The following is a 26,357-nucleotide window of genomic DNA, read 5'->3' on the forward strand; positions in this document are numbered from 1 at the left end:
GTTTTTTTTTGTCAAAAACTCAGGTACACCTGGGAAGAGGGCGTCTTAACTGAGAAAATGTCTTGCACACGCACACACAGAAATAAACAGATGCATTTTAAAAAGATAAATTAGTGATCGAGAAACACACTCAACAACCAACCTCTGGCTCCCACACTTATGTCCCCCAAGTGTTTGCATTTGGGAAGCTTCTCTGCATCTGCCTGTTTCTTTCTTCAACTCGGGGACAGCATTTGCCCTGGAACCTAACTTTCTTTCCTCTCTCCCTCTCCCCTGCCTCCTGTATGGTCTTCTACTGTAGCCCAGACTGCCTTCCAACTCACAGTGATCCTCCTGCCTCAGTTTCCCCAGTTCTGGGATTGACAAATGAAAACTACCACACCTAGGGTGACTTTGCCTTTCTATGACAAGTTGATTACTCGATTCCTCCTGGGTGGTGGATGGTGACTTTCTTTTGCCGAGGGCAAACCCTCAGCCGTGTGGTGTTTTTGAGAAAGGGTCTGACTAGCAGCCCAGGCTGACCTAGAACTGACCAGGCTGGCATCAGATTCAGACATGCGCCTGCCTCTGCCCCTGTACTAGAATTAAGGGCGTGGGCCAGCATGGCTAGCCCTAATCCTTTCCAGTCGAATGAACAGCAGACACTGCAATTTCTTTCAATTTCTTCCTAGTAGGAAACGGGATCTCCACTACCACAGATTATGAAGTTGAGCTTCCAGAGTGCGTACATCTTGCAGCGATCAGCACGCCAGCGGTGCCAAGTAGGAACGCCCCTCTGGAGGGCGACCTTCAGTGCCTCCCTGCTACATGTCATTATTACGACTTTTACATTTTTTTTTTTTTTGGTCTTTTTTTAAAAAAAATAATTAGGTACACAGTGTTCTGTCTGCATATGTGCCTGCACACCAGAAGGGGGCGCCAGATATCATCATAGATGATTGTCAGTCACCATGCGGTTGCTGGGACTTGAACTCAGGACCTCTGGAAGAGCAGTCAGTGGTTTCAACTTCTGAGTTATCTCTCCAGGCACCACCACCCCCGGCCCTACCAACACACACAGTATTATTATTTTTTTTTTTTGAGACAGGGTTTCTTTGTGTGGCCCTGGCTGTCCTGGACTACACTGGACTACAGAGCCCTGGCTCTGTAGACTACACTGGTCTTGAACTCGGAGATCTGCCTGCCTCTGCCTGTCAAGTGTTGAGATTAAGGATGTGCACCACCACCCCCACCTACCTTAAAAGTAATTAAAAAAAAAAAATCTAAGCACTGAGTCAAAGTTCAAAATCATCTAATTATTTCAAAAGTTTTCCAGTTTTCAAAAACATAAAAGTTAGGGCGATGATGGTGGCTCACTTCTTTAATCCCAGCACACAGGATCTCTGAGTTTGAGGCCAGCCTAGTTTACAGAGCAAGTACCAGGTCACAGAGAAGCCCTGTCTCAAAAAACAAGCAAGCAAGCAAACAAACAAACAGATTACTTTTAAATGTAAAAAGAAAGTCTGTTGAAGAAGGGGTCAGTGGTGTGACTGTGACCAGAACGTGTCACACCTTCTCATGGCGGTCTATATAAAGGACAGGAAAGAAGGAAGCTTTAGCTGTGGGCTGCTTGCCTTCACGCTCCCTGGTGAGTTCATGTGTGACTCTAGTGACTGTCTCTCACTGGAAGTCACTGGTCATCTGACTTCCACCGAAGACCAGCTCAGACATCCAGCCTGAGCTGAACAACTACTGGATTCCTGCCTTTTCCGTCAGGAGACGGCCATTGCTGGACTGGCTGGACCACAGCTGTCCGCCTCTTTAAAATCCCCTTAGTATCTCTTAATATCCCCAGCACCTAGTCTGAGAGACAGCAGACATCTTGAATTATAATATCTCAGAGGAATGAAGGTGGGGCCGAGGAGACCTGAGGCGTACATCCGCAGAGGGCTGTACAGCACAAAAACTGGCTAGACGCTGCAGCCTTGACACAGAAGATGCTAACCTCCTCAGTGAGGTAAAAATGGAAGCTAACTTTAATTAAAGAACAAACAAACAAACGAGCCAATGTCTCTCAGCAGTGCACATTAGTAGTTAGGGCAGTTTTGAGCTACTTAGTGACCTGGCACGGTGACTCTCAGCACAGTTCTGCAGCGAGCTCCCTGTAGAGAACCTCTGCACAGCAGGAGTTAAGGGTTCTATGTAAATTCAGGAGATTAAGCAAGGTGGTGTCTGTGTGGAATCTCAGCACCCAAGAGGCTGGAGCCAGGCTAATCCACAGAGTGACTCTGCCTCGTTAATAATAAATAAATACTCAACAGGAAACAGAATTGAAGAGGTTAGGATACTCATGATGTTACACAGGACCAGAAAGATGAAAAGGTGGCTGTTTTTCCTGTCGATCACAGTGGATAGTCTCCAGTCCCGTACACTTTTTTTTTTTTTTTTTTTAATTTTGCTTTTGGTTTGGTTTTGCTTTTTCAAAACAGGGTTTCTCTGTGTAGCCCTGGCTGCCCTGGAACTTCCTCTATAGACCAAGCTGGTCTCAGATGCCCAGATCCTGCCTGCCTGTCTCTCTAGAATGGGACTAAAGGTGTGCCACCACCACCTACCTTTGCTTTTGATTTTGAGACAGGGTCTCACTATATAGACCAGGCTAGCCTCAAAGTCACATACAACTCCACTTCCCTCTTCTAAGTATTGATGTGTTAAAGGCATATTCCACCACACCTGCTTTGTGTGTGTGTGTGTGTGTGTGTGTGTGTGTGTGTGTGTGTGTGTGAGAGAGAGAGAGAGAGAGAGAGAGAGAGAGAGAGAGAGAGAGAGAGAGATTTGGGAGAAGGAAGCCATGGCTTAGGCATGCTAACCACTAAGCCATACTCCCAGTCTCACATTTATTATTTTAGGTTTATGGCTAAGTTGGTAGGCCTTGGGTCCAGTCTTCAGTAGTGCATAAATTAGATGTGGTGGTACACACCTATAACCCATGTCCTCGGATGGTAGAGGCAGGAAGATTAGGGGTTCAAGGTTATTTTCAGATACATAGTTTGAGGCCAATCTAGGGCAAAGAAAACCCTCTCTCAAAAAAAAAATTTTAATTGAAGTATAATGATATATCTGAAGTATAAAAATTGTATGTGTGGGCTCTGGACCTTCGGGGGCAGTAGACCAAAAAAAAATTGTATGTGTTAGAATCAGGGGCACTTGCCTTGCACCTGTGAGGACCGGGGAGTGATGCCCCAGACCTCAAAGTCAAGTGTGGCTTCCTGAGTTTACATACAATGACACCTGTGTAGCCATCACCTAAGGCAAGAAACAAAATCATGTGGGTTCACTAGAATCCCCGGGTGCATGGCCTCTTTAAGTTACGAAGGCTAGCACAGAGGCTCGCTGGGCACCCCAACACAGGATCCCTCAACTTAGGGGTCTATGACATCGGACTCCTGACATTTGCACTCCCTTGACATTATAGGCAAACATTTTCCTGAGGCGAGGGGGCAGTGTCTTCACCAGATTCTGCCAAGGTGGAGGACAATCAAAGCTATATTGGAAGACCGGCTCCGTGACTCCTTCCTTCCTCCTCTCATGGAAATTCCCTGAGGTGGGCTTTGTTGACGTTGTTGGGAGAAAGGATTAGGCTATGCAGCCCTGGCTGACCAGAACTCTGCTCTCCTAGAAACTTAAAATACAGGAGCAAAGACCATCGATGAACTCAACAGGCAATGAGACCTGAATATCGTGTTCATTTGGCAGCTATAGGGGAAACTGAGACTCAAAACGAAGCCACTTACCCAAGGACACACGTTACTTATGTTGGTATTTGCAAAAGTTAGTCTTCCGTACCGGTTGCTAGACCACAACAGCTTCGGTAATACCAAATTGCTTAACTTCAGCTCAAAACAGGATAAGCTTGAAATACCTACCAGGTTGAACAGGAGAAGGAAATTCCAAAGCTCGGGGCTTTTGTTTCTCTTTCTTTCTCTCTCTCTCTTTTTTTAAGCAATTCACCTCCAACCAATGGAAACTCTTTGTCTAGGTGGAGGTACCACCTTTGAAAGACGCGTTTCGCCTCCTAGAGGTGTGGCCTCTGTGGGTTTTCTCAGGTTGGACTTACTTTCTACCCACAAACCGTCACTTTAGAGGACGTCTTTGATTGGCTGATCAAGACAGCAACATTTGAATTTAAAGGAAGGCCTGACAAGGCGGGTTCCTTCCGCTGAAGAGATAAAGCTTTGTGTGAGAGGAACGCCAACTGGAGGCAGAGATTAGGCTGTATCACCTGCTGTTTCTACCTTCAGTTCTTCACCAGGAATCAGCTCCTACCTCAAGTAAAAGATATGAAAAGAATGAACACCGTATAGCGGTGCTTTGTAAACTGCAAAAGTGTTGATGGCTGCAAATTTATAGTTTGAAATTGAATTCTAATTTTCCTCCCAACCTAAGACAGGGTGTCTCTGTGTTGCTCTGGGTGTCCTGGAACTCACTCTGTAGACCAGGCTGGCCTTGCCTCAGAGATCTGCCTGCCTCCCCTCGGGCTTGAAATTGAATTTTAAAAAGATGATTTCTAAGCAGACACAAAGTTTGTTTTCAGAGTTTCTAGCTGCAGTAGGAGGCAGGCCAGGGACTTTTCCTATCCCTCAGTGGTCCCACTGGTTATGGGGCAAGTGTATGCTGAGGCAACCATACATTTTAAGAAAGAAAATAGGCTGGCGATGAAAATTTCTTTCCCTGAGGTTTTCATTGTGTAGTCCTGGCCTAGAACTCAGTATGTAGTAGACCTGGTTGTCTCAAACTTCTCAGTCAGTTACCTGGCCTGTCCCCCAAGTACTGGAATTTTAATAACCATGGGGTACCACTCTCAGCTAAACCCAACGTCTTTAGAAATCATTGCCTCCTGTTATCAGTTGGAGTTACATCCACTTAGTACATTAAACAGAAATAGGATAAATGGGGGGTTGGGGATTTAGCTCAGTGGTAGAGCGCTTGCCTAGCAAGCGCAAGGCCCTGGGTTCGGCCCCCAGCTCCGAAAAAAAGAAAAAAGAGAGAGAGAAAAAAAAAAAAAGAAATAGGATAAATGGGAGGGAAAAAGACCCGTGGGTTAGAGAGATGGCTCAGTGTTTAAGATCCTGGAAAGCTTTGGAGGAACTTGGGTTCAATTTTCAGCACCTACATGGGGGTTCATGAGTAACTCCAGTTCCAGGGGATCTGACCCCTTATCTGGCCTCCTTGGGCACTGCATGTACACAGTGCACAGACATATGTAGGTAAAACATTCATACACGGAAAACATTCATACACCGACCTTAAAACAAGAATCTTCTCATGTAAAATCAGAAATAGCCAGGTAGCATGCCGGTTTCAGATAACTCGAAATGCTAGTCTTGTAATCCAATCACTGTCCTTGGCAATGGCTTCTAGGAGAGAATGATTTACTCCATAAGCTTAAATAATTTTCCAGGATGTAGGTCACTTCACACTCATGGCTTATAGAACTGTACAACTCAGAGTAGTAAGAGAACTTTCAAGGATTTTGTTTTGTTTTGTTTTTTGTTGAAATTCACTTTATTTAAAAAAAAAAAAACCTCGTGAACAATAAATTACAATACTTTCCCCCTTTATAAATTCTTCATAAAATATATTTGACAATTTTAAAAGAAAAGTTTTAAAGTTGCCTTCTTTTCTGATGTGCTGATGACATCTTCTTTTGTCTTCTGACTATTTTGTCATGCTGGTGAATTATTTTGTAGCTATACAATAGTTTGATTGGTAACATTTTACAATTAAAAACAAAAACCCAGACCTGCAGAAGGAACTATTCTGTGCTATTTATCTGACACTTAACACTTACTTCATCGGAATGACAAAGTATCCCTTAGCACCAAGAATCTACAGAGCCCCGAGTTTCTAAGTGACAACAGGTGCAGATTAACAGCCTAGGAGACTAACTGTACAACCCTACAGTGACTGGACACAGCTGCCTATACGCTTTATTTGAAATATTTGGTCTTTTTTTTTTTCAATTAAGACAAATTTCATAAAACACTAGAAAACCATGGCAACAGACTATGAGGGATAACTGTTTATTGAGTACCTATTATGGGCAAGGCACTGTGCACAATTTCTTGATTGCATTTTTTTCCTTTAGCAATTATCCAAAATTCCCAAGTATCACTCATCTTTTATTTCTTACATGTGTCTGAAGAAAGTGCATGGCTAAATGCCATTTTAAAAAATGGTTTGTTTTTATTCTTTAAAGTGTGTGTGTGTGTGTGTGTGTGTGTGTGTGTGTGTGTGCACACGCGCATGCGCTCATGGAAGCAAGAAGAAGGTATCAGATCCCTGGGAGCTGGACTTAGATGGCTGTGAGCCACTCAACATGGGTGCTGAGAACTGAACTCCAGTTCTGTGCAAGAACATCAGGTCCTCTTAATGACTGAGTCCTCTCTCCAGCCCCTAGAACTGCAAATCTAAACAGTTGTCGTATCAACTAAACTTAAGTGCTGAGCACACAGTAGGTACTTAATAAATACCCCTGACTGAAAGAACAAAGACAAATTATTGTCCTTCTGCTGATATCATAAGCTATTTCAGAATACAAGGACTTAAGAATGTTCTGGAAGAAATTTTCTCATCATCTCACACCCTTTCCTTTAATGAAGGAAAGAATTCTATTTCACAGATAAAAATCTTTCAAAATAAATTATAACTGTGGCTAGACATTTAGCTCAGTGCTAACCCCTTTGGGTAGCACATGCAAGGCCCTGGGTATGATGCCAGTACCAAGGAAAACAGAAGACAAACCAAGTTACTTGTTATTTTCAAGGGGGCAGGATCAAGAGCTATGTGCTCAGGTCATCGAGGCTTCAAGTGCACAGGTATTTGTGGAGCAGAGGACTGTTGGCACGAATCACATGTCACTCTGATGAGGGCCAAGTCAATGTTAAGCCATTGTAATGAGACTTTTTCTCAACTCAATCCACTGGTCAGATCTGTGTCAACTTGGTGACCCAGAGGGTCAATTACCATGAGGATCCAGTACACTTCTATCTCTTATTTCTGAAAGAATTATTTTAGTTAAGTCTGCAAGTGATATTAAGTGTATGTGACTTTTTTCCATATGATAAGATTTTTTACTAAAGCCTTTCAGTTCACGTTTTTAAACTTCCAGATTAATTCAGTCTAGCAGTTTTTTTTTTTTTACATATTCCATTGTTTTTATCTTTAATCACCTTCTGAACACATTTGTTGATTTATTGATTTTGTGATGGCAGGGATTGAATCCAGAACCTTGTACATGCCAGGCAAGTGCTCTCCAGTGAACTACAGCCAGACCTACTGTGAGGGTATGGAGGTTCAGCACTGATGAGGCGGTAAGAACTGCCAATAACGGCGATATACTTATATTATTTTGTCTTTTGCATCTTGGTGCTTAACAAGATCCCCGTAGGATCAGTGGTGGACTGCTCCCTCACATGCCTAAGACCCCAGGTTCTACCCCAGCACTGGAGATGGGCAGCTAGTGCCTTATAAAGCCTCCCCTAGATACAATGGTAGAATCCAATTCATCTTAAAGACTGGTGTTCTGATTTAAGAAAGAATCCTTTCCTTAATGTTCCTGAATTAGCAAGAACAATCTGGAGGCAACCATGCAGTTAGAATTTCCCCTCATGAGTTGAGTCTCTTGCTTTCTTACAGATGCCAGGTGACCATATGAAACCGACAACTTTTCTACTCAAAAAGCAGTTGATGGCATAGAATTTTATCCATTTGCCAAACTCTGTATGCATTATCTCTCGCTTTGGAAGAAAGCGACCAGTATTTATGACAGTGATTACCAGTATCACACGAGACAAAACAGTGTCAGTGTCAAAGTGACAGAGACTCCAGTGATCCAACAGGAAGCCACACCAGGGCCAGCAACTGGAGGGTGAGCTCGCTTGGTTTCGTCAACTTCATGCTGAGGTTTAAAAAAGGTATCACAGCTGCGTACGCCACGTTTCCAGACCAGAAGAAAACCATCCTCAGGTTGAGTCACAGCTCAAACTCCTGCTCGTCCCAGTGCAGTGGTTTAACTACTTAACAAACGCTGTTACCTAAAAGTGTGAGTGAGCCTTAGGCAGCCTTGCCGACCTTCTACTGTGAGACTCAATGACTAAGTCAACTCAAAGAGCTACAGGGCCCTGGAGAGCTCAAACGTCCTCCAGTGGCTTAGAGCTGCTTAGCTTCAGTTCTGTTTAACCAGCCATTTAGACCCTCCAAGATGATGCCTTTAAGAAGAGATGCACACTGTGAAAACAACAACAACAACAACAACAACAACAACAACAACAACAAAATACCCTTAGCATGTTTCCAGTAGCAGGAGGGATGGGGAGGATGAGGGGTGCTTTGTGTGGTTTTTATCACCAATTTCATCCGCAAATCTCAAAAACGCAAACCTGTATCAAATAATTTAAACAGAAGCGGCATTTCCTTCATGTGGGATGCAAAATGCACACGCTCACACGTTGACATATACATAAATATATACATATATGTTTCCTTTACAAACCGCGAAGGCTGCATTACCAGCATGCAAACCTCCTCTTCCACAGAAATGCCTAATACTGACAAGGAATGTCTAAAATACTTAAAGATAGTTCTAGAAAATGGGACTTTCTTCTCTGCTTGGCTTTTAAGGGAATTTTTTTCTGCCAACCTTTTACCAATGATCATTAAAAAAAATCTTTTTACAGCCACATTGGTAATACACATTCAAAACATACAATAAAATGGCCTGCATGGATTAAGAAAAACGAGAGAAAAAAACTACCCCACAATAAAACCTAAACCCTTAGAGAGTGGAGCCTCACTTCCATCTCCTTTTCGGCCATGTGATGTGTTTCCCTTGACTCTGAAGCAGCACCACCTTAGATGCCTGCAAACAGCAGGTCACGTTTCCCAGCTGCTGTCTTTAAATGCAATTTGGACTAATCTGAGTTCTAGTTCAAAAGCATCCGGGCGATCCTGAGGGTTTGCGGCCAGCATTTCCTTTATCAGTTGTTTCATTCGCCCATTCATAGACTTTTTCTTCACAGGGATGAGAAGTTCCATTTTGGGGTTTTCCAGAAGTGCCTCCCCGACAGGCACGATTTCGGTCCCCTGCTTTACGTAACTCCCCAAGAGCTCCTTCTTCGTCTCTGTGTCTATGAAGGTAATCCTCTCCAGCATGGCCCAGATGATAATTCCCAGAGCAAAAATGTCAGCTTTCGCCGTGTAGTGTCCTTCCCATACTTCCGGAGCCATGTAGAAGTCCGTTCCACATGCCGTGGAAAGGAAACACTTGTTTACACTGACAGGTTCTTCTGGGTTCTGCCCAGATGCTGAGCAAACTTTACTTAGGCCAAAATCAGCCACTTTCAGTGTGGGTTCCAAGTCACTGGTATCCAATCTGCTCTGAGAAATCAGGATGTTATCAGGCTTCAGGTCTCGGTGGATTATCTGGTTTTTGTGCAAGAAGGCCAGAGCACTGCTGAGCTGAAGCATGAAGCTGGTGTTAGTCTTTCGATTGGGTTTCCTGGACAACAGATACTCATTCATATCTCCTCCATCACAAAAATCCATCACAAACCACAAATAGTAGGCGCTCCTGGGGTCAAAGGCGATCTCTCCTTTTAATGAAGTCTCTACAAGCTGTGAAGGTGAGGAGAAGAGTAGGTACAAAACACACAAAGGTTAAAGGGGTGGGAGATACAGCTCAGCAGTTCTGAGCTCACTGCTCTCACAGGAGACCGCAGTTCAGGTCCCCAGTAACCACACCAGTGGCTCACAAGTGCCTGCAGCTGTAGCTCCAGTTTTCTGTCTGGGTCCCAAGGCAGTGCACTGACACACTTACACCCACCTTCCCCTCCCCAACATAATTAAAAATTAGTAAGATAAGTCGTTATTTGTTCATGGTTTTCTCTTGTTGAGATGGAGTTTTAGACAGGTGTAGCCCTGGCTATCCTGGAACTTGCTCTATAGAAAAGGCTGGCCTTGAACTCAGAGATCTGCCTTCCTCTGCCTCCCAAGTGCTGGGATTAAAGGTTTGCGCCACCACCACTAGCCACAGATCTTTTTAAATTATACTAAAAAGAAAGAAAGAAGTTAGGTCAACCTGCAGCTTTCTTTTTTTTTTTTTTTGGTTCTTTTTTTTCAGAGCTGGGGACCGAACCCAGGGCCTTGCGTTTCCCAGGCAAGCGCTCTACCACTGAGCTAAATCCCCAACCCCTGCAGCTTTCTTTTGTTTCTGAAATGTTGGGAATTGAACCCAGGGTCTTGTACATGCCAGGCAAAAGTTTCTTGAACTGAATGTAGAGGTCACAAAAAAATTGGCAATAGTCAAAGGTTTAATGAATGTCTAGCTACCAAAAAGTAAGTCAAAACCAAACTGTATTTTTAGTACATACACAAAGTTGTCTGTTCTTAGGAACATGATGGTTTAATTGGGGGAACCAAAGACTTCTGATATTGTCCTACTGTCATTCATTGGCAAGCAAATACCAAAGTAGTTCATCAGTGGATTGTGTTATGGTACAATGCTTAATTTGGGCATCATTTCTTCTTCTTCTTTTTCTCTTTTTTGAGATAGGGTCTCAAGAAATCCACAAAGGCCTCAAACTCATTGTATAGTTTATGGCTGGCCTTGAACTCTGATCCTGTGGCTTCTATCTCCAGTGATAGAATTACAGGTGTATATGTGTGTGTATGCATCATTACACCCAGCTCAAGTGATCTCTAATTTAAGGCCAGCTAGAGTTACATAGTGAGACTGTTTCAGGGGGAGAAAGAGAGAAAGGGGGAGGGAGGGAGGGAGGGAGAGAGGGAGGGAGAGACAGACAGAGACAGAGGTTAAACACTGCTGTTTAAAGGCAGACGTAGTGGCACACACCTGTGATCCCAGCACTACAGAAACAGAGGCTCGAGGCTCAGTGAAAGCCGTTAGGACAGAATTTCCAACAGATTCTGAATGTGCCTTGAATATATGTCTACCACTCTACTAATATAGTCATATGAAGCACTGTTCTCACACTGACTTTTGTTAAATACAAATCACCAACTGTCGAAAGCGCTAAAGATGCTCTATGTCCTAAAGGAACAAATTCAATCCAAATGTTCTTTTCAAAAAATGAGTTTAATAGTGTGTGTGTGCACTCATGCACCATTCATTGCACACGAGTCAGAGGAGAACTCTGGGAAGCAGGTTCTCTCCTGCCGCCTTGTGGGACCTAAGGGAGGTCTGCACGAGTGCCTCTGCCCACAGCACCATCTTGTCAGCCCAAGACTTACCTCTATGTAGAAATAAACAGGTACACTCACTTCATTACTGTAGTTAGCTTTCTACTTTAAATGGTAAAATTATGTTTATACCGAAGGATTGCTTTAACATGAAATTATTTATGATTCATTATCAGCACATTTGATTTGTAGATATTTTACACACCCAGGGTAGTACAAATGTTTTTCTGGTGCGAGGGCCTGGGTGGAAGAGTTAGGAAGCCCTGTTCTCCTCTGCTCTGCACTGGGTCAAGCCCCAGTCTCCAGCTTTAACTGAAAACCTCAAGAATATTTTATTTCATCTGTGTTTTCATATATGCATCACAATCCTTTTCGGTACGTCAGAAGTCTACCTTTGTAGCTGTACTTTGGAAAGTGCCCAACTGGCCGACATTTTCTACATATGTTAATATAGCTGAATTCTCTCACCACCTAGCTCATTGCTTGATGAACAGACTAAAATCTAGAGGTATATGGTTTTTAATTTATTTTTTATATGGTGTCTAAAGAGAACAACGAAAGGGGAAGAACCAGAGCAGAGCTGTTGAATGATCAAGTGGTAAGTTTACTATTACTACTTGGTCTGGTTATTCTGGTAAACACAAAGAGCAGCCTCCATCTGCTTCCCCCAATGGCGGTGGCCTGCAGGGGTCTCTTGCTGTATGGTGTGCCATGCAAAGAGGCTAAAACACAGGTGTGTTATCTCTGACTTCAGTTTTTCTATCTTTACTCTAAAATATAAACTTACTAAATAGCTTTGTATAATGCAGAGTATCAGTGCTCAGACAGTGGTTGAGAAGGCAGGCATGGTGGTGCACATAACACTGGCTTTCAAGAAGGGAAACAGACAGTTCACCCACTGACCTAGATAATGCTTGTTAGACTCTCTCAGTTTTAAATGGCTGACAATTCTTTTCTAAGTTCCTGGATAGGCTCTCACTCTGTACCCAAAGTCTATATGTAGCCCAGGCTGGCCTTGAACTCAGCAGTTCATAATTCTTCAGCCCCAAGAGCTATCAGATCCCCTATTATATGTTCCTACAGCGTCTATGTCATTTGTCTGAAACATACAGACCCTATGCATGAGAGTGAGCCCTGTTTTACATTTTCTCTTGATGAGGATTTTAGCTATTAGGAATTGGTTTAATGATTCCAACTGAGACCAAGGAAAAACATAAAAAAAAAAAAATGAAAACTTATAAAGGTAGTAAGGCCATGCATAGGGACTCCCTGACTATGTTACAGATTTGTTTATTGATGTTATCGTATTATTTTGATACAATTCTATTGATAAATGGTCAATTAGCTGGGTGTGTGGTAGAGTATGCTTTTAAGCAGAGGCAGAGGTAGGTGGACCTCTGTAAGTGTAGGGCCAGTCTAGCCTACAAAGGAAGTTACAGGTTAGCCAGGTCTACACAGTGAGAACCTGTCTCAAAAATAAATGAAGAAAGAAAGAAAGAAAAACCAGGTTTACTTATTAAATCCACAGTAAAGACTATTTTATTTCAACCCAGGCACCTCTTTCTGAGTTCCTATAGACCAAATCTAGCTTCAGCACCTCTCTGACTTGGACGAGGCCACAGAAGGCAGAACTGAACCACAGATGAAGAAAGAGCTACCAGGAAAGCTGGATTATTTATTTCAGGTCATTCTGACAGCAGACAGTGCCATAAATCAAATACACGTCAGTAAGGCTTTAAAAGGTAAAATCGATTCACTAAAAAGTCAACATAAGTACAAAAGTCACTTTAGTCTGGTACTTCACATCTTATAGCCTAAAGGAATAAATAAAATCCAATTCTTCTTATGTTGCTACTATATCTGGACTTAGCACTGTCAGATGAGTTAATGTCTTCACTTTCCCATAGGAGGAGATGGTGTGCCTTAAAACCTTAATGCAAAGTTGAGGGGTTTAGGAGGGAATGTTCTTTATGTAGTACACCCCAAACTCCAGGCTCAATCTCTAGCATTGGCCAAAAAAAAGGGGGGGGGGTGTTTCCAATATTTTTTATCATGACAACTTAAATACTTTTAGAAAAGTAAACACTATAGTTTTGAAATTTTAAAAAATTGTTTGTTTTATGTGGTAAGGGTAGTATGGAATACTCATGGAGGTATGAGAACAGGTTCTCAGGAGTCCAAGGCCTCTTTCTACCATGTGGGACCTGAGAACTGAACTTGGGTCATCAGGCCTAGCAACAACTCCTTTACCCTCTGAGCCTGTTCACCAACCTAAGCATACTTTTTGTTGTTACTATATCTTGTTTTAATTGTTAAATTACATTTACTTATCTTATATATACATACATATATACATGCTTACATGCGTGCATATCACAGTGCAAGTGTGGGAGTCAGAGGACAACTTCTGTCCTGGAGCTCAGGATTGAGTCTAGGAATGTCTTAAAGTCAATATACAGGTGAGTTTGCACTTGGACTCCCGAGCCCCTGCCTCCCCCTTCCAAGCACTAGGATCTCAGCATGTAGCCATTTACTCACCTAAGGCTTATTATATTTAGACCTGTGACTTAGGAAAGAAAGTCCAGCTACCAAGGGTGTGGCTATTACTGATTGTGGTAATTTTTCCTTGTCTTCTGGGTTTATTTTCAAAATAATTGGTTTCTTTTTTTTTTTTTTTTTTCGGAGCTGGGGACCAAACCCAGGGCCTTGTGCTTGCTAGGCAAGCGCTCTACCACTGAGCTAAATCCCCAACCCCAAAATAATTGGTTTCTAGGGACTGACCTTAGATGCTAGTCTCAAACCTCCCCTAGTTCCCATCTTGTTCTTCTGCTATGCAGATTGGTTAAGTACCAGGCATAACAGTGGCTTGCGTTACTTGGAGGCGTGTGCAGCACAAGTCTAAAGCAGATCCCTCTCCTCCACAAATCTCCATCTACACCACAGAACACCTGCATCTTAGGGAGAAGCTCATCTGACACTCTGGTTTCCTCTTGCTGACCAATATTACGTCCACTTCCTATGCAGTGACACATACCTGTAAATAAAGGGAAGAATTAGAGCCGTGGGACATCTTTTGCACCATCCCATCTTTCTGTAGGATGCACTCTTCCAAGTGAATCACATTTGGGTGTTGGCTCTTGATACTGCTTAGTGCCCAGAACTCTCGAAGGGCTAGTTCAACATTTTCGGGTGCGTGGCATCGAATTTTCTTCACGGCTACTCTCGCAGAGGTCTTTCTGATGACTGCTTCATACACAACACCGTAACTACCTCGGCCTACCTCCCGTATTAGATCGTACTTTGGCTGGCTACTCACCATCTTCAAGGTCGAGGATTCTGGAAAAATCAACAAAGTGCTCTGTTGAAATTAGGTGGACCTATTGGCTTGTATTCCTATGTATGATTTACCCATCTGTTTCACTGTCTGTGGTACTTGAAGGGTATCCAGCTATGCTTTGGACCAATCTATCAATCATAATAAAAGTAATAGCATTTACCATGTATCATGAACTATTTCAAGTACTTTGTAACAATTTTTAAAGTTTGCTAAGTTTTCCTGGCCTGGAGCTTGCTGTATAGATTATGCTGGCTTTAGAAGGCATAGTTACAGTACCATCATCCCTGACTTGTGTGTGAGTGCTGGCATGACCATGCCATAGCACACCTATTAGGAGATAATCTTGGCTCTCCTGTCACTGCTACAGCATGTGCCAGAGTAGTTGCCTGTGAACTTTGGAGTTTCCTCACCATGGCCCATCTGGCTTCACATGGGTTGTAGGGATCCAAACTCAGTTCTCCAGATTTAACTCAGCAAATGTTTTACCCACTGAACTAAAATATATTCATTCTCTCTCTCTCTCTCTCTCTCTCTCTCTCTCTCTCTCCCTCTCCCTCCCTCCCTCCCTCCCTTCTTCCTTTCCTCCTTCCCCCTGTCCAGGCTCCACCCACTCACTCCTTTTTTGAACAAGACCTCACTATGAAACCCTGACTGGCCTCCATCTCAGAAAAAAGCCTGCCTCTGCTTCCCCAGTGCTGGGATTAAAGGTGTGTCACCATGCCTTGCTTTGAGTCCTTTTTTAAAAAAAGACAGGCTCTTGTGATTATATAGCTCAAGACAGCTTTCACTTCTTTTAAGGCTTTATTATACATGTTGTACGTGTGTAGCTTTGTGTAAGTCAGAGGACAACATGTGGGAGTCAGACCTCTCCTTCTGCCATGTTCTCCAGAAATGGAACTCATGTTGCAAGGCTTGGCAGAAAATAACTTTACCCACTGAGCCATCTCCACAGCCCTGGCTACCTTGGTCTCTGGAATGGTGGCATTACAAATGTGTGAAGTGGCCAACCTGGTACTTTATATTAAGTTCATTTAATCCTTAACTGCTTGAAGAAGTCATTGTTAAAAGTAAACCTGAAATTTGAAGTTTTGACAAGTGGCGGTGGCTCACTTAATCTCAGCAAATGGGAGGCAGAGGCAGGTGGATCTCTGGATTCAAGGCTAGCCTGGTCTACAGAGGGAGTTCCAGGACAGCCAGGGCTACAGAGAGATCCTGTCTTAAAAAGTATACAAACAAAAACAGTGAAACACAAAAATCCCTCACACTTAGAAATATAGAACACCTGACTTCTGTTTATGAACTAAAAGTGGACCAGGTCACTTACTTATCCTTTGCTTGCAAAGTGTCTCAGGTAGCCCAGGCTAGCCTTGAACTTACTATATATAGTGGAGGAGGACCCTGAACTCCTACCTCCACCTTCCAAGAACTGGGGTTATGGACCTGCACAGTATGTTGGTTATTTATTGCTTACAAAATGAGCACAGATAAAGTTTTTTTTTTTTTGCACAACTATTTCCTCAAAATGAAGCAAGTCGATGAGAATAGAACTACCTTTTTATTGTTGTCTAACAAAGCTATTTAATGCTAGGTCTTTTCTTGCCAAAGGGGGAGCATCGTATACATCAAAGGAAACTCTCTGACAAAGTTCTCTGGAGCTCTAACTTGACAAATCATTTAAAGGCAAGCTGGAGCACAGTCTGCAGCGTGCTCGCCCGCCCACTGTCATCGCCGGCAGGAAGAGTAAGATTGTATTTACACTGCACAACCAGGGAAGCAGAGCGACTGACCCAGGAACCTGAGACTCCCGGAACAACTACTTTACGTTCCTAGGCCAGATTTCAAAGAAAATGACTGTTTCTGATGTTTGCCTTGGGCGTTACTTCCTTTAATTGGACGCCTACCCTTCCAAGTTCTTACTGGATTCTCTAATGTCAGGTTTCCTGTCACAGGCGGACCTTCAGTCCTGCTCTGTGGGGATTCCCAGTTACTCTGAGCTTCCAAGCGACTCTTTCCTCTGCAGCAGTCCCCTCTCCTCTCCCACTGCCGTGGTCCCCCTGAGAGAAGGACACCTTCCCGAATAAGAAAGGACGGTGTCTAGCACATCCTCGGGGTCCTGGCTGGAAAGACGCCCTGCTGAAGAATCCTTCGAGAGCCCAGGTGCCTTACGATGGCGTGTCCTGGACCCTCCTGCCTGCCATTCTCCCTCCGGTGCTGGGCACCGCCGTATCGGACATGCACCTGCTGGTGCCGGGGAAGGGACAGGTCAGGCCAGAGGTGCTGCCGACGCGGAGGCTCAGGCCGCGCTCACTGCCCAAGCAGCAAGATCACTCCAGGGGGCCGTCCCTGGAAACCCCGAGGGACCCTCCCGTGGCCCTTCAGCAGGCCCCGCGGTCGCTTCAACTCCTCGCGGCTGCGGACTATGGGCCGGTACCCGGGAGTGGCCCGGGCGGGAACGGAGGCCGCAGTCCCCGCCGGTGGCCGGGGCAGCACCGGGCCTTCCCGGGGATGACTCCGCTGAGAGGTCTGTGACAGGCCTGCTGGGGACAGAGACACATGCAGGGAGGTCGGTTCTGACTGCAGGGCATCCGTGCCGCGACGAAGGGCCAGGTTTACCTCAGGGCAGCCGCCGCCGCTTCTCCCTCTCATGAGCTCTGCAGGCCGCCATTATCGGGCAGCTCGCGCCTCAGCTGCCGCGGCCTCCAGTCAGAAGCCGGCGCGCGCCCCCGTGGTGTGCGGACACACCCCCTCACGCCGGGCCCCGCCCCCTCCGGCTTTCCGTAGTGCGCGTGCGCAGCCGAGCGCCGCCTGCTGGGCGAGCGCCTCTCCCTGCGTGCTCCGGCCTTTGCACTTCGCCGCGGCTCTGGCGCTGCACACAGTCGAGCGTCGCCAGCGGTGTGCGCGCTGTAGGGCAGACCACTGCTGCCCTGGCCCGCAGGGGTGGCGGCAGGGGACGGTCGCCCTCAGCCGCAGCGGGGACGCGTCCCGGGAGCCCAGGGAAGCTGCGGCCACTGGCTCGAGCGGACAGTGCACGTGCCCATTGCGGGCTACCCTGCCCGCTCTCTTCAGACCTACCGAGCGGCGGGCACGCGGTTCACTGGGGCCGGATGCCCGGCGCATCTTTCTCGCCGGTGGTGGGGCTGGGCGGCGGGCCCGTGGGGAGGCGCGGCCGGTGCTGGAAGGCTGGCTACACCTTCGATCCGAGTCACCGAGCCGTGTTTGCGGGCGACTGAGTGGCCCAGGCAGCGACGAGGGGCTGGGTGCGATCATCTGGGTGGATGCTGTCCCCTGCCCCACCGGCGCGGTGGTATCTCCCTTAAAGAAACCGGAACCTCATTGTTCCCGGCTGTGAGGATCGGGGCGTCCAGTCGGGTGAGAAAGAGAGGGTGCAGCCTACCTGGCTGCGGCGCCCCGCCTAGCGGGACTGAACCCGAGTTGGGAACCACTTAGGCAGGTGCATAAATACAAAACAGGTTGCCGAGGACTAGGATTGATAACTAGAACTGCAGTTCCCCGGAGTATTTCAAATCCCCCCCCCCCAACAGCTGTCAATTATATCCCTGAGTTGCCCTGGGATCTACCATCAGGGTGACAATCACGGACCAATTGGCCGGCCCGTTAGTTACATGGATTCAGTAAGCATCTGCCAGAAACGCCCATTCTTTTCTTTATTATTCTTCACCTACTGCTTGTTTTTTTTTTGTTTTTTTGTTTTTTGTTTTTGTTTTTTTTTTTTTTTTTTTGGTTCTTTTTTTCGGAGCTGGGGACCGAACCCAGGGCCTTGCGCTTCCTAGGCAAGCGCTGCTCTACCACTGAGCTAAATCCCCAACCCCCTACTGCTTGTTAATAAGGTTGATCCAGCTCTCATTGCCCCGTAAGGCACATAGCCTTCTTAGCGCCTCTGGGATCATCTTCTTTAGTTTTCTGTTTATGGAACTAATCATTGGGGTCTGGGCAACTTTTTATATAACGTAAATCATATTTCTGAAAGTAAAGACTTTACTACTGACCCTGCTTCCATAGGAGAGAAAACCAACGCCTGCCACCAGGTGTTTTTCTAGAATACCCACTCCTTCCCTGGAACAACCTCCAGCCCCTCTCCTAATAAAAGCCCAGTAGTCTGTTCCGAGTTTGACCTGAGGGCCATCCTGGTATTGGTGTTCACCAGTTTGCTGGGAATACTGACGTCAGCCAAGACTTGTTTCCTGCCCCCGAAAGTAGGGGGAAATAGGAAAAGTCTACAGACAGCTGCCTACCAGTTTTACAGAAGGATAGAGTGGGAAGAGATCTCTCAATGAGACTAGCCTTTTGGTCCATTGTGGTTGTCAAATGTCACAGGAACTTCAAGGGACATACCTGTTCTAGCTGCTTTCCTGTTGCCGTGATTAAAAAGAAAAATCAGTGACCAAAAATACCTTAGGGGAGGAAAAGGTTTGTTTGACTTAAACCTCCAGGGTTAGGGTCACTGGGAATTCATCCACCACTGAAGGAAGTCAGGGAGGGAACTGGGGAAGGAACTGTGGGGGAAGACTCCTCCCTGACACGCTCTAGGGTCATGGCTCAGCTACTTTTCTACACAGCCTGGGCTGGCTTGCCTAGAAAGAGCACTGCCCACAATGGGCAATCAATAAACCCCCTCACAGATGTGCTTACAGGCCACCCTATTAGAGGGTGCTGGAGCTTCCTCAGTAGCTGAGCCGTCAAGCCGACAGCTGAGGCTAACGATGAGACTAGTGTTTTATAGTGTGCCGTCTTTCATGTGACTCACAAAATTGTTTATATTTCAAACTTTTTAAAAGCCTATCGATCCAACACAGGAGGAATTACTCTACACTCTACAGCTCTTTTGCCTTTGAGGCAGGATCTCTCTTCATAGCCCTGTAGACCATGCTGGCCTTGAACTCACAGACCTGCCTCTGCCTCCTGAGTGCTGCTGGGATTAAATGTATATACTACCACACCTGAACAACCAAGCATGGATCTGTGTTTGTTTGATGTATATATGGAAATCAGAGGGCAACTTTGTGGAATTCATTCTCCTTTCACCTTTGGGGGGTGGGTTGTGGTGGTTTGAATATCCTTGACCCATGGGAGAGTGGTACTTTTAGGAGGTGTGGCCTTGTTGGAGGAAGTGCGTCACTGTCGGGGTGGGCTTTGGAGGCCTCTTATGCTCAGCCTCTACTCAATGTGGAGAGATCTGCCTGAGGATTCCAGTCTCTCCTGGTTGCCTTCAGATCAAGATGCAGGCCTCTCAGCTTCTCCAGCACCATGTCTGTCTACACGCTGCCGTGCTTCCAGCTCTGATAGTGGGCTAAACCTCTTAATCTGTAAACCATCCCCAATTCAATGTTTGCCAACAGCTGCCTTGGTCAGGGTGTCTCTTCACAGCAATGAAAACCCTAACTAAGACGGGTTCCAGGGGCTGAACTCTGGTTCCCAGGCCTCTACTTTGCTGAGCCATCACACCAGCCTGACCTAGAACTGTTCAGATCCTCTCGCTTCTGAGTCCCCACACTCGGGAGATGGGAGTGGGTTTACAGGACTATGGCATCATGCCTGACCCAATTGTGTTTATTTAAAAGAAAAACAGTGGGGCTGGCATGGTGGTGTTCACCCTTAAGCCAAGTACTTGGGAAACAGCAGGTTAGAGCTCTGTGAGTTCAAGGCCAACCAGAGCTACAGAGTGAGCACAAAATAAAAGATAGACACTGGAAGAATGATAGTGTTGTCTGTGCTCATAGGAGAGGGAAAGACACGGATGAAATGGTGCATGGCTGAGTTGGTGAAGTTCCATTTCAGTGAGGCAGTCTGTCTAGAGGCCTGAGGCCTATCAAGGGAGAAGGACGAAGGGGAGAAGAAAAACATTTGGGGTCATCTCTGTGAAGAACACCATGACCGAGGTAACTCTTACAAAGGGAGACATGTAGTTGGGGCTGGTTTACAGTTTCTGAGGCCCATTATTGTTATGGCAGGAAGCACGGCAGTATACAGGCAGACACGGTACTCCAAAAGCAACCAGGAGGAGATGCTTCTGCACTGGGCAGAGCTTGAGGACCAGGAGACCTTAAAGCCCACCTACACACTTCTTCCAACAAGGCCACACCTCCTAATAGTGCCACTTCCCAAAGGCTAATCCTATTCGAACCATCATAACAGTCTTCTGGTCTTTTATATTTCATATCTCAGATAACTAAATAGTAGACTTTATAAGGTTACTTTCTATAGAATTCCAACCAGTAGATGGAGAAGAAATATTAAGATTAGAAAAGTAGAGTTTTTCAAGGCCTAGAGAAGGGGCACACCCAGAGAACGGTAATAAAACTGATTAAGAACCAGCAGTGTGGACGGTTGGCGTGAAGATGAAGTTTAAGCAAACGACCAGTGCCAACTGACTGAACTTACCCTAAGAGGGTGACACAGCATCTCCAGGAAACATTTCTGTCGAGAAAAGGAGTCTGGGCCTATTCAGATGGCGCCTGTCAGTTCAGCACAACTACAGTGGGTAAACAAAGACCACTGTCGTCACTCAAAATATGGACCGTCCTACTGGACAAACTCCCTGGTCTTCCAAGGCTTTCCTATATGGAAGCAAAAGGAAGAGGATCCTGGACTAAGGAGGGTGAGGCAGGAGGAGGAACATAATCCAAGGTCAGCTTGAGATGACAGTGGGATGAGATCTCAACAGCAAAAACGAGGGCCATAGAAAGTTAATGTGTTCCAGCCTGAGCTCCATGAAGCCCTGTCTCAGAAGACCACTCCCTCCCCCATTGATGTCTGTGGTAAGATATGGGTAGTTAATTTTTTTTTTCTATTCTTTTTTTCGGAGCTGGGGATCGAACCCAGGGCCTTGCACTTACTGAGCCAAATCCCCAACCCTGGGTAGTTAATTTTTAAAGATAGCGTTTGACAGCTGGAGAGATGGCTCAGCGGTTAAGAGCACCCTACTACTCTTCCAGAGGTCCTGAGTTCAATTCCCAGCAATCACATGGTGGCTCACAACCATCTGTAATGAGATCCGATGCCCTCTTCTGGTGTATCTGAAGACAGCTACAGTGTACTTATATATAAATGAATAAATCTTTTTTTTTTTCTTTTTTTCCGGGGCTGGGGACCGAACCCAGGACCTTGCGCTTCCTAGGTAAGCGCTCTACCACTGAGCCAAATCCCCAACCCCCCAAATGAATAAATCTTTAAAAAAAAAAAGATAGCGTTTGATTTAGTCCAAGCTGAGTTTGAGTTTGTTTCAAACTCTGTGCTGGCCTTGAATTCAGATTCTTATTCCTCCATAATAGTGGGTTTATAGGGACAGATACCACACGGGGGTTCATGGTGTCACGGATTTAAGTTCAGGCCTCATCAATGCTGCCCAAGCCCTCTACCAGCTGAGCTGTATCCCCAGCCCTGAACTGTTTTTTTTTTAATCACGCTCAAACCAAATGCATGGTTGGAGAAGTGGGAATTTGGATGGGACAAACCTGCCCCCTGGTGGTAGATTCTGAGTGCAGCTGTCAGTTGTAGCGTTTCCGTCTCTGCTGCACCCCACATCCCACCCTACCACTACAGCAGGTCTGAATTCTGAATTCACACTTGCCAGTCATCACATCTCTGGGCTGGAGTGATGTCCTTTAGCCCACAGGAGCCTCATGAAGCAGACATTTTTTTTTTTCGGAGCTGGGGACCGAACCCAGGGTCTTGCGCTTGCTAGGCAAGTGCTCTACCTCTGAGCTAAATCCCCAACCCCATGAAGCAGACATCTTAGCAGACCATTTTACACCTAAAACAAAACAAACCTCCCCGCCACCCTCCCCGACATTCAGTGACTTAGGTACTTTTCTCCCAGTTGAAATAGGTAAAGAATCAAGTGTTGACAAACTCCTTTTGCAAACCTGTCTTATTTTTCAAGTCTTTGTCTATGAGGCCAAGCACTTGACTCTGATCGATGATAATGGTTGTGTGTGAAACTTCACTGGGAATAGCCAATGCTGAACAGAGCCTGTTCTGAGCCAGACTTTACATACACACACATACAAGCTCACATCACATTGATAATTTTCAAAGTTTTATAGACCCATTTTGCAGATAGAGAAACTGAGGCATATAGAGACAAAATACCTGCCCCGGGTCACACACAACGGATTGACAAATCTCAGCTGTGGGTGGTGATACACACCCGTGATCCCAACAGTTGCGAGGTGGAGGCAGGAGGATCAGAAACTCAAGACCATCCTCTGCTGCTTGAGGAGTTTCAAGTCAGCTCAGGCTCTAGGGTATAAGAGAGTCTGTCCCCAAGCAAATTGGCAGAGCTGGAGTGTCTCAAAGGCTAGCTGTGCCAACCTTGCCCCTGGAAAGGGAATGTTAGAAGATTAAACTCGGGGCTGGGGATTTAGCTCAGTGGTAGAGCACTTACCTAGGAAGCGCAAGGCCCTGGGTTCGGTCCCCAGCTCCGAAAAAAAGAACCAAAAAAAAAAAAAAAAAAAAAAAAAAAAGAAGATTAAACTCAGGCCCTTATGACTGTGAGGCTGGGGCATATGAGCTGTTTTTCTTCTCTTCCTGCTACCCAGGTGGTTCCAGACAAGGAAGCACCTCAAAGTAGGACAGCAAGGAACAGAGACCAGGGCCCACAAGGCTTCCGTAGAGGGCCTAAGCCTGAATGAAACCTGGCCTGCTCCAGGCAGAGCTGTGCTGTCCCTGGGTGGGGACAGCTGCCCCTGTCATCTGATTCTCCAATCTAGAAGCCTGGGCAGGGGCTGGCTCCATCCTTACCCCCTGGGGCTGGCTGTCAGGAGGCCCAGGCCAACAGGTCAACCTACAGTGTTTGTATCCATGGAAAGGATGCTTCTTGGAAGTTCCTGTCCACTGGCCCCGCCCCATCCCAGTCTCTGGGTTTCCTAAAGTTCAAGGAATTGGGCCAGCAAGTCCACTGCTCAGCTAGGCTCCTTCTGGGGCAGAGCTCAATTCCTTTGACTTAAATCAACCAAGGGACCTGTCTCAAACCGTGGGTGAGGGGACGCGGAGCACATCGCATCGATGGATCGGGAAATGCTGACAGTTAAGATCAGCTCTACCGCTTGTTGCGTGACCTAGGCAAGTGAACGCACCTCTCAGGAGTCTCAGTTTCCCTGATTCACGGGAATGCACGTAGCAAGGCAGGTAATGCATTCTTCTGTTCAGCAAGCCCTCAAACCCGGGTCGCCATGGTGACTTACTATCTCTCCACAGAGTAGAGAGGGAGGAGAGCCTGTTTGGAGACATTGCCTGACCGGGCGGCCAGGGGATGCCCTTCTTATCAGTACAACCTCAGAGCTAGGCTATTAATACTCATGGTGCCCCACAGCCTGGGAGCAAGCATTCTAGCCGCGAGGTGCAGAGGTGGGAGGGTGGAGATGCGGAACAGGTGGCCTGGGTGGGAGCGATCCTGCCCGATCTCAGCGGGCGACACTTGGGCCCTTCTGCCAGACACCCTCCACCTGCACACTAGGGTCTAGGCAAGTGTGAAATTCCTGAATGAAGTCAAGCCTGGGGCAGGCATATCCCTAGTCCCTTAGGAGTATTGGGCTGTCCTTCCAGGGATTCAGCTGCCCAGAAACGTACGGTCCTGATGGGTGCCAGGAGTAAGCCCACGCCTGGAACTGTGGGCTGTCAAAGCGAGAAGGCATGCAGCCAACTCCAGCCTGCTTCGCCGGATCACAGGGCTCCCTCCAGGTTTTGCCCAATGACAGGGAAAGGTTCCTTCAGCTTCAGTCCCATCAGGCCTGAGAACACGAGGGATTTGAACCCTTCTGTTTCCTGTAAATCTTTGTTAGCCTGCCGTGCTGCCACTCACCTGTAATCGCAGCACTCAGAGGCCGAGGCAGAGTCCCAGGCTAGACTGCAGTCCATGTCGAGAGTTTGTTTGTCTTCAGAAAAACCCGTATACAGGGGCAAGGATGTAGTCCTGTTGGTGCAGGGCTTGCCTTCAACGCAGAAAACATGGGTTCCACCCCCAGAACTGCATAAAACGGGTGTGGTGTTTATCCCACACCCATTTATATTTTAGGCTAGCCTGGGCTACATGAAACTTGAATTTGGCTTTTGAAAACCTGAATGAGACAATCAACCCAAAGCATGGGAATTAGTATGTCCCCTGAGCCAAGGCTATCCCCACATACTTGGTGGTAAATCCCAAGGAACAAAGAGCTTACCGGAATTCCCTGATGTTAGTTATGCCAGACAATGTTTCTTTGTCTCCTTATATACAAATCAACAGCAGGTGGTGAGCTGGCTCAGTGGGTAAAGGCGCCTGCCTGCCTGACAATCTGGGTTTGATCCTTGGGACCCAGCTGGTGAAGAGACCCAACTCCCTCAAATACTCCACCCACCTTCAAACCCCTGCCACGGTAAGCATGGACCGATAGCATGCACACAAAAGAAATAGAATAAAGTAAAAAATACAAATATAATAACAAAGAAACATAAAGAAATAAAAAATAAGTACGTTATAATCAAAATTTTTTATTAATAACATTTATTTATGTATTTGTATTATGATGTAACACTTACTGAGACCTTGTATTAAAACAAAACAGAAAACCATAGTTTACACTGTTCCATTTCACAGAGGAGGAAACCAAACCCAGGAGAGCTAAATCAGCCGTTGCCCCGAGGCTCCTCCCAGAGCAGTTCATCTCTGCCCCTCTTGCTCCTCTTGGCATCCGCTGACAGAGGAGGGTGCCATGTTGTCACATGACTGGCGGTCCAGGCAGGCTGGAGCCTGGACACTGCTGGTGCTGGCAGCTGGAGCACCTGCATGGAGCCCTCCACGTGCCCCCCACAAAGTCCTCAAGTTCAAGAGTCTGAGATGCTTTCTGACTTTTCCCTTAGTCTTAGGTATAAATGTTCTGTTTTGTTTTTGAGACAGGGCTCACGTAGCCCAGGCTGGCCCGTAACTTGCTATGTAGTCAAGGATGACCCTTAACTCCTGATCGTCCCACTGTCACTTCCGAGTACTGGTATTACAGACATACTCCTCCATGTCTGTGGTTTTTTTTTTTTTTTTTTTTTTTTTTTGGTTCTTTTTTTCGGAGCTGGGGACCGAACCCAGGGCCTTGTGCTTCCTAGGTAAGCGCTCTACCACTGAGCTAAATCCCCAGCCCCCCATGTCTGTGGTTTTACAAGTAAAACATTATGGACAATATCCAGGGTGTCTTACTGTACCTGTTCCACCACACACACTAGGTAACTAAGAGACCGTACCGAGATAATCATTCTTCCCATTAGGTAGTGAGCTTCTTAGTGACAAGGGGCTATGCCAAGGACAGTTCTAGAGGCTGGAAAGTCCAATGTCTCGTACCTGGTGAGGGGGCCCCCCTGCTGCGTTGTCCTGTGGTGGAGTCTACAGAAGGGGGAGGGGTTGTGGCAGTTTACTGGTTTGTTGTTTCGTTTGTTTTGTTTGTAAGCTATTTGCAGTAGGGACCAAAGCAGAGCTTTATACGTGCCTAGGCATATACTCACTAATGAGTTTATCCTGAGACAAGCCCATACATTTTATTGTAAAAAACAGTTATGTGTATGTGCATGTGCATGCAGAAGCCCATAGAGGCCAGTAGAGGGCGCCAGTTCCCGCAGAGCTGTAGTTACACTTGTTTTGTTTGTAAGTCACCCAGTGTGAGGTCTGGGAACTGGACTCTGGTCCTCTGGAGGATTAAAATGGATTAAAAATGGATCTTAGCCTCTAACCCATCTCTCTAGCCTCTTGTCTTTTCATTCGTTTGTTTGTTTATTTCAAGACAGGGTCTCTCTATTATGTAGC

The 26,357-nt window shown here is 46.1% G+C and overlaps 1 protein-coding gene across 2 annotated transcripts; it reads right to left on the minus strand.

Moving 5' to 3' along the window:
* Positions 1-5,507: 5,507 nt before the first annotated feature.
* Positions 5,508-19,832, minus strand: Pdik1l (PDLIM1 interacting kinase 1 like). Of its 2 annotated transcripts, none has more exons than XM_006239121.5 (3): positions 17,645-19,832; positions 14,270-14,571; positions 5,508-9,651 (listed from the first exon to the last, which is right to left on the minus strand). In XM_006239121.5, exons 2-3 carry the CDS (start codon positions 14,552-14,554, stop codon positions 8,911-8,913), a joined length of 1,026 nt encoding a protein of 341 aa, XP_006239183.1. In that variant the 5' UTR covers positions 14,555-14,571; positions 17,645-19,832; the 3' UTR covers positions 5,508-8,910. The 2 variants fall into 2 exon arrangements, with proteins under 2 accessions (XP_006239183.1, NP_001101454.1); NM_001107984.1 differs by lacking the exon at positions 17,645-19,832 and adding an exon at positions 17,186-17,252 and having other exon boundaries at positions 5,532-9,651.
* Positions 19,833-26,357: the final 6,525 nt, after the last annotated feature.

The sequence above is a fragment of the Rattus norvegicus genome, chromosome 5 (assembly GCF_036323735.1).
Source record: "Rattus norvegicus strain BN/NHsdMcwi chromosome 5, GRCr8, whole genome shotgun sequence".
Taxonomy (NCBI): Eukaryota; Metazoa; Chordata; class Mammalia; order Rodentia; family Muridae; genus Rattus; species Rattus norvegicus.

Coding starts and splice junctions, on each gene's coding strand:
- Pdik1l (XM_006239121.5), bottom strand. CDS start 14,554: ATGGTGAGTAGCCAGCCAAAGTACGATCTAATACGGGAGGTAGGCCGA. Junction 9,652..14,269: donor ATTCTTCCCTTTATTTACAG/GTATGTGTCACT, acceptor TCACCTTCACAG/CTTGTAGAGACTTCATTAAA.